The sequence below is a fragment of the Volvox carteri genome (genome assembly GCF_000143455.1).
Source record: "Volvox carteri f. nagariensis unplaced genomic scaffold VOLCAscaffold_84, whole genome shotgun sequence".
Lineage (NCBI taxonomy): Eukaryota > Viridiplantae > Chlorophyta > Chlorophyceae > Chlamydomonadales > Volvocaceae > Volvox > Volvox carteri.
Genome location: NW_003307627.1, coordinates 287014 through 294023, shown reverse-complemented (window position 1 = coordinate 294023; position 7010 = coordinate 287014). Strand labels below are relative to the sequence as shown.

The window sequence follows — 7010 nt, the reverse complement described above, 5'->3', positions numbered from 1 at the left end:
GAGGCCAGCAGCAGCAGGTCTCATGTCTTCCTCACAGCATGCCCCGCCCCTGCCACCCCCGCTGCTGCTGGCCCCACCCCCGCTGCCGCTGGCCTCACCCCCGCTGCCGCTGGCCCATACCCCGATACCACTATGCTTGTGTGAATTCGTGCAGCATTGGTGCGCATTTCGCTACCTAACCCTTGACTGGGGGTGCTCTGACGCCAATTGTTTTGTTTTGAGCCAGGAGAGCGGCAGTGAGGGAGGAGGGAGTGAAGGCAACGTCGACCGCGTATGTTGGCCGTCCTGTTGTCGCTGCTGCCACCGCCGCTGCGGTAGCGGTGAAGCCCGGTGGTGGCGGCGCTTTGGTTCTCCTCTTGGGTTGCATTAACGTGGTCAAGTTGTAATATGCCCGCCGGATCCGCCATGAGGCTGCTGCCGTCACCGCTGCCGCTGCCGTCACCGCTGCCTCTGCCATCACCGCTGCCTCTGCCGTCACCGCTGCCTCTGCCGCTTGGGGAGGGGGGCAGGTACGATGGGAACTGCATGTTCAGCGAAGTTACCAGATGCAGGGATCCAGCGAGCCCGATGAATTGCTGCTGCTGTTGATAGTGCTGGTGCTGGTGCAGGTGTGCAGCTGCTCGTGGCACAGGTTCCCGATACACGTCCGGATCCAGATGTGACACGCTGCACTGAATAAACCTCTTCACACTACGGCTGCAAAACGCGGGGGAGCGTGCTGAGGCGTCGTCGTCAGGGCAATGTGGGCTCAAAGTGGTTGGGATGATATCAGAAGCTCTACTGTCGGGGTCCTTATGGCCATCGCGCCATTGCACCTCATCCATGCGGTGCCGCCTTCACCTCTCCGTTCTTTGCTCGCCATACGGAGCATCTAACGGTATCGCTGCTGTCACTATGCTGGTCAGGTTCCCGTGGTTTGCTTTGATGGCTGTAGGGGATGTGATAGCTGTAGGGGATGGGGCAGTGACGGCGGCGACTGAAGTCGCGGCAGTGGGTTGACATAAGCACGGGGCTGCGGGAGGCATACTCGGGCTGCGGTCTGGAAGATTGTAATCGATGGCCGTGGTGGCGGCGGCGGTGATGTCACCATCAACAGCCTTCTTAGAGATTTTGACTATCTTAAGCGCTGCCTCAATGATGTGCCTTATAGTTGCCGCCTGTGGCTCGTGGCAAGATATAGAAGCACAGCATCAACAGCAACAGCAGTAACTAACGGAAACAGTTACAAATCCCACATCGCAGGAGTTAAGTAAAAAGCTGCCGAAAGACAATTGCAGCTAAGTGTCTTTCGGTCGGGCGTGTTATCACACGAAAAAATAGTATAATGTCTGTTCTGGGACAGCTCCGACTAACCCCCAACTAACTCGTGTACGGCACCTCAACCCCCTCAGCCGTACAGGAGTTCGTTGTGGGAGTCGGCAGCTGTGCGAGTGGGAGCTGGTAGTTGTACGATAGCCCGGCCGGGAAGCTACCTGACTGTAGTGACGCACACGGGCAGTTGACACTAGTCAGCAGGCGCGCGAGTGGGAGCGGGTAGTTGAGCATGCAGGCGTGTGGGAAGCTGCGGGGTACAGCGGAGCTCAGCAGGGGCTGGCGGTTGGTGCGGCGCGCGAATGAGAGTGCGCTGTTGGGTGCGCGCCGTTTGGGAAGCTGCGTGTGAGCTGCGTGTAAACTCAGAGAGACACATGGGGCTAACCCTGTTTCCATCAGGTGCCTCTGAGCGCACGCGGAATGCGGCGGAATGCGGTGGAATGCGGTGGAATGTGGCGGAATGCGGCGGAATGTGGTGGAATGCGGCGGAATGCGGAATGCGGCGGAATGCGGTGGAATGGGCGGAATGCGGCGGAATGCGGTGGAATGGGCGGAATGCGGAATGCGGCGGATTGTGGCGGAATGCGGCGGAATGCGGAATGCGGCGGAATGCGGCGGAATGCGGAATGCAGCGGAATGCGGCGGAATGCGGCGGAGTGCATGGGAGGGTGGCGCCTGACACTCCAAGAAGCCGTGGTGCGGAAGACTGTCCTTTTGTGCAGCAATCCTGTTGTAAAAGCCAATGCACTGCTTCGCAAAAAAGTAATGGAGGGATAATTATGCTAGCTCCGCATCATCCGCAAACAGCAGCCGGTGTGCGGGGCGTGATGTGCCCGTGGTCTGCCTCATGTAAATCACTTGTAGCTTAACGGCCTCGTCTCGCCAGCATGCTTCAAACAGACCGCTAGATTGTTGCTATCACGCTGGTGTGCTGGGAGCCCGCCGTCCAGCATTTCTGTTAACACGTCTGGGCCCCACACCTCGCATCCGTATTTCCATGAGCTGTCTCTGGGTGCACACGGTTTGACACGGTTGACACGGGGAACCCCCGTGGGGTGGCGCCCCCGGCGCCGCCCCGCGTGTGAGTTCGTGTGAGGATGCGGATGAGTGCGACCTAGATGCGGAGGAAACATGTCCGGTTGCGCGGTGCGCTCTGCACGTTTGGCCCCTTCCCCCCCCCCCCAGGCTGGTGGCGATTGCATCAGAGCACACACGGTTTCACACGGCTGCCAGAGGGAGGGATCGCTGGGGCGGCGGCAAGGGGCTGGAAGAAGCAGCGGAGCGCGAAAGGACTTGCTGGAGTGCATGAGAGTCCCATGGGGGGGGGACGTGCGGGCGGGGCGCAGGGGAACTCGGCGGAAACTCGGCGGAAACTGATGGGGAATTCGTGCAAAACTCAGGCGAAACTGGGGAGTAATTACAGCAAAACTCGGGAGTCGCACCAGACTACATCAGCGTATAAGTAACCTGCATTTAATACATTTTGCGAGATATATAAACAGATGCATCAGGTTAGTTTCATCGCTGTCGGTCCTTCACAGGCAGCCATTCCGCTTTAGGGAACCCTTTGAATTTTACTAGGAAATGTAGCTTGCCACCAACGTATTTGCGACACCTCGAAGTGTGTTTCGCCACGCACCTGCTCATGCTTGCCCTTCCTGCTGTTGCCGCCACGCTTACCCCCCGCAGGCTTCTTTGGTGGCCTGCTGCTGAATGGTCGCAAGAGTGCGTGCAACACGCCGCACCTGGCGCTGCTCCTGCGTGGCCTCTGCCTGTCGCTTCGCCCCACCTGCCACCCTGTCTGTCACCTCCTGCACCAACTGCATCTCTGACGGGCGGTGCAGGTGCTGCTTGCCCTCCACAGTGAAGTGATAGCCCTCCTGTCGTGTCACGGTGTAGATCTGCTGCGAGTATGTGGCCTTCTCCTTGTCAAACAGCCCCTTGCCCTCCAGCAATTGCATGTGGTCACTTGAATTCTGGTGCGCATGTGCACATGTGTGCACACTCCAACCCGGACATGTGTCGACATGTCGACAGTGTGTGGTGCATACAAGGAGCTGTTAAAGGGAGCCATGTGGTGACGCGGTGTTTATAGATTCGATGTGCTGCAAGCCCAACCCCGAGATACACGCGGTGGGATGGGAAGTAGGGGGGCGATTTCACGAAATCTGGTAGCACAGTGAAAATCCTGACCACCTAACACCACGATCCTTTCACGAAAATGGTGCACGCCGTGAAAATCTCAGGGCCCCAAAATAACATTTCACGAATTCTGATATCACGAATCACGTGTAGCAGTACGGTACCCTGTTGGCCCACTATCCAGTTGCAGAGGCCGTGGGAACGCATGTCATGCTGAAATCCAGTTGAGGTGGGTATTACGGATTTCACAGGCAGACATTGAATGTTTGGCAGGCCGGCAGCACCGCACTACAGCCCAACAATCGTACAGCTAACATGGAGCACAACCCAGCACAAGTGCAGCCATCCACAGACCACCAGCACTTCATATTTTTTACCAGTATATGCTTCATTCGGCTACAGAGCTGAAACACGGACGGATACCCCACCCCAATGCAAAAGCTGCAACGGCAAGGCCACTAATACATTACCGACTTTAGTGCAGCATCAGGGGGGGCGGAGGAGGGCCTCCTAATCATGTTGTCCATTCAGGTCTTTGATGCCAAAATCTAGTCCGCTGGAACACATGCCAACCAGCAACATGCCGCACCGCAAGGATGTTCGTGCGACACCACACCACGGCCTCATCATCACGGCTCCCTGCTCCATCCCGCCAGCAACAAACATACCAGTCACCTGCAGCCCTTATAGGTGCAGGCGCCGCACGGCCTTGGTAAGCAACCATGATTCCACCCTTGGTGGTGCCTAGCCACCCTGCCACCAGGCCCGCACACCAAGCACCACCAGCAGCGCCGCCACATGGTTCCGCGCGCGGCTGCAGCTACTGCCCCGCCGCCACAGCCTAGTCATACAGCTCTGTGCGCAGCAGTCGCTGCTGGCGGCTGCACGTTGCCGCTGCCAGCCAGCCTCCTGCCACGTCCTGCATGGCGGCCAGCAAGCACCGCACCATGAGGCTGTGCTGCACGGAGAGTTTGCCACCCAGCTCGGCTGCAACTGCGGCAAGAGAATGGCAAGCTCCTACGACAATGCCTACGGTGCAGCGGGAGCACTGCTCATGCTCATGACCTCCGACAACTCCGGCTCCTGCAGCTCTGCAGTTTGAAGCCAGGTGAGGACGTTTTCTATGGAGCGATAGTCCTGGAGCTGGCAGCCCTTCACCCCCGCACACTGCAGCTGTGACTTCAGCACAGATGTCTTGCGGTCTTTCTCCGACTGTGTGTTGCAGTGGAGCCGTCATGCCACAAGAGCACCTTTGAAACTAGGAATGGCAGAACTGACTCCATCTTGCTGACCTTCCTGTGAAGGTCCGCCAGCGTCACTGTGTGTGGGGGGGAGGGGTCACGGCAAGGGTAAGCCATGCACTCACTCTCTCTTTGACTCTCGCCAAGCCCTTAGCCCACCCTCACTTGCACCACGTGATCCAGCCAACTTGGCAGCTGGACTTGTCAGTAAGTACGGCCAGTCGCCCAGTTGAAATGCATGCAGGATCTTATTAATGCAACCAACACGGGAACGAAGGGGTACAGAGCAGCAGCAGAAAGGGACGGACAGAGCAACTTCCAGCTGACTTGCAGTACAGCATAGGCGCCGGGGCCCAGGCCCGCACCACAGCCCATGCACCCACCATGCCATGCCCGAGCGAGCGCCCCACCCACCCACCCCAACCTGCCTACAGCTGGCGTGCTCTATGCGAGCTCCCCTGGGGCGGGTGTTGGGTGGGTGCTGGGGCCAGGCCCACCACCCGCCAGCCGCCCCTTGCCGCCTCTTTACAGCTCCCAGCATGCACCCAACACGAGTGGGTGCAACCAGCTCACCCCGCAGCCCCCAGCAACGACCCACCCGCCCTACCGCGAGACGGCCTCACTGCTGCCCTTCCGATATAGAGACCAGCACCCCCGGCAATGGCCTCCGCACCCCTGACAAAGGCCCGCTTCTTTTCTTGCTTCCGTAGCCTCGAATTGGCCTCACCCATCTTAATGCCATAAGCGTTCAGCCAAACCCCAATCGTTACCCCTGGGGATCGGTTCCCTTCCCACAAGCGCCAGGCCTAGAGGCCCTGCAATGCAGATGGGGTCTCACCGTCAGCTGCAGTGCTCCTGGGGCCTGGCCCTGCCGCCGCGCCTGCATGACGAGAACGTCACATGTATGCAGGTCAGGATTATTGCACATCAAGCTGTATCCTGAAGAGACAGAGGCGGTGGTTGGGTGCGATGGGGCTGGTGCGCTCTGAACTCAGAACTACAAATGTGCCATTGCTCACCCTACAGCCTCTTGAAATGATCACCAGCAGCAGCTCTGTTCACGATAGCTCAAACCCTTCCGTACTACACCACCGCGGGACACTAGAGCCGGAGTCTTAGGTCAGGTCAAGCCTGGGCTAGCACAACCAACTCACCGGCTCCAGCCATGCTCCCCGCACCGAGGCCATGATGGCTTGGAACAGCTTTTTGGAACAGCCAATACCGACACCGGCGTTTTGGGTGATATGCTGCTCCTTACAAGGACTGCTCGTAGCATGCTCGGTTGAATGCTCAGTAGCGTGCGAGTTTACCTGTCATAATGTTTGTTTGCATATCCCTCCAAGTGAGAGGGCTTGGACCTATGCTGATGTTCGTTACAAGAAGTGAACTGAGGACTGATGCTAGAGGAGTGTAATGGTTCACAAGGAAAAAACGATAATAACGATTTACAGGGCAAAAAAATGCAAAGTGTCACTTCCCACAGCGTTTCAGCCAAGGACAGTGCCCCCGTAAAGGTTTTGCAGGGGTTACGGGGGCCCCCCTTAGGTTTTCGGCCAGTACAGGAGCCTGGTACGGGGGCCCCTCCGTAAGGAAAATTTGGGAGGTACAGGGGAGCCCGCAAGTTGTGGTCAGTGTCAAACCCCGCCCCTCAGCTCCGACCAACTAACAACCTCCCCCGATGCGTGATGCCCCACTCTACTGCCGGTTACCAAGAAACAGTGTGCCAAAGCCCACCATACAGCCTCGTGGTAATGCTCACCAGCAGCAGCCGGCAGCGAGCCTGCAGGGGGAGGGTAGCACAACGGATTTCAGCTTCAAGGTCACGAACAAAGAAACCCAACATGCTTTGAGAATTTTCATCGGTCAGACAGGCAATCGGTTGCCATTGGGACCACAGCAGTGCCCACAGCGGCAGAGGTAGATCCTGGTGATGGCCAGCCTACTCTGCCGCACTCTTCACGGTAGCTCAATATGTCCCAATGTGTACCAAACTGAGGACTCTTCATCCCAGCAACGCACCTTGGGCCTTCCGCCTCACGAAGGCGACAATTGCTGAATCGCCGTCTGTGTCCAGGATCCTCCACTGGCTCAGTTGGTCATCAGTTTGCTCCCCGATGAAGAACAGCAGGTCTCCTCGTTCTGGGCCGCTGACCACTCTTCGAACGGCGTCCTCAGCTGCCGTCCTGGATACCATTCCCGACCTTGCCGGAGCTCCAGGATAGGCGCAACGCGGAGCACGATATCGAGGCTATTGAATATTGCTTTCTAGTAGCACGCGCGTGGGTGAGGTGAGATTCTGCCTGCACCTGCTATTTC

The 7010-nt window shown here is 58.1% G+C and overlaps 2 protein-coding genes across 2 annotated transcripts in view; both read right to left on the bottom strand.

Moving 5' to 3' along the window:
• VOLCADRAFT_99253 (uncharacterized protein) overlaps positions 1-3272 on the bottom strand; it is a gene marked incomplete at both ends in the record, with an annotated part of 4356 nt that extends 1084 nt beyond the window's left edge. Inside the window, 3 exons of the mRNA XM_002957993.1 lie at positions 543-696; positions 841-1157; positions 3057-3272. Coding sequence (XP_002958039.1) covers positions 543-696; positions 841-1157; positions 3057-3272 — 687 coding nt within the window. The remainder of the gene's footprint in view (positions 1-542; positions 697-840; positions 1158-3056) is intronic.
• Positions 3273-3347: 75 nt separating this feature from the next.
• Positions 3348-7010, bottom strand: part of VOLCADRAFT_107942 (uncharacterized protein) — a gene marked incomplete at its 5' end in the record, with an annotated part of 4012 nt that continues 349 nt past the window's right edge. The window contains 9 exons of the mRNA XM_002957992.1: positions 3348-4372; positions 4487-4665; positions 4746-4771; positions 5109-5152; positions 5268-5500; positions 5533-5574; positions 5849-5957; positions 6429-6474; positions 6714-6905. Of these exons, the coding sequence (XP_002958038.1) occupies positions 4198-4372; positions 4487-4665; positions 4746-4771; positions 5109-5152; positions 5268-5500; positions 5533-5574; positions 5849-5957; positions 6429-6474; positions 6714-6905 (1046 nt within the window). The 3' untranslated portion in view covers positions 3348-4197. The remainder of the gene's footprint in view (positions 4373-4486; positions 4666-4745; positions 4772-5108; positions 5153-5267; positions 5501-5532; positions 5575-5848; positions 5958-6428; positions 6475-6713; positions 6906-7010) is intronic.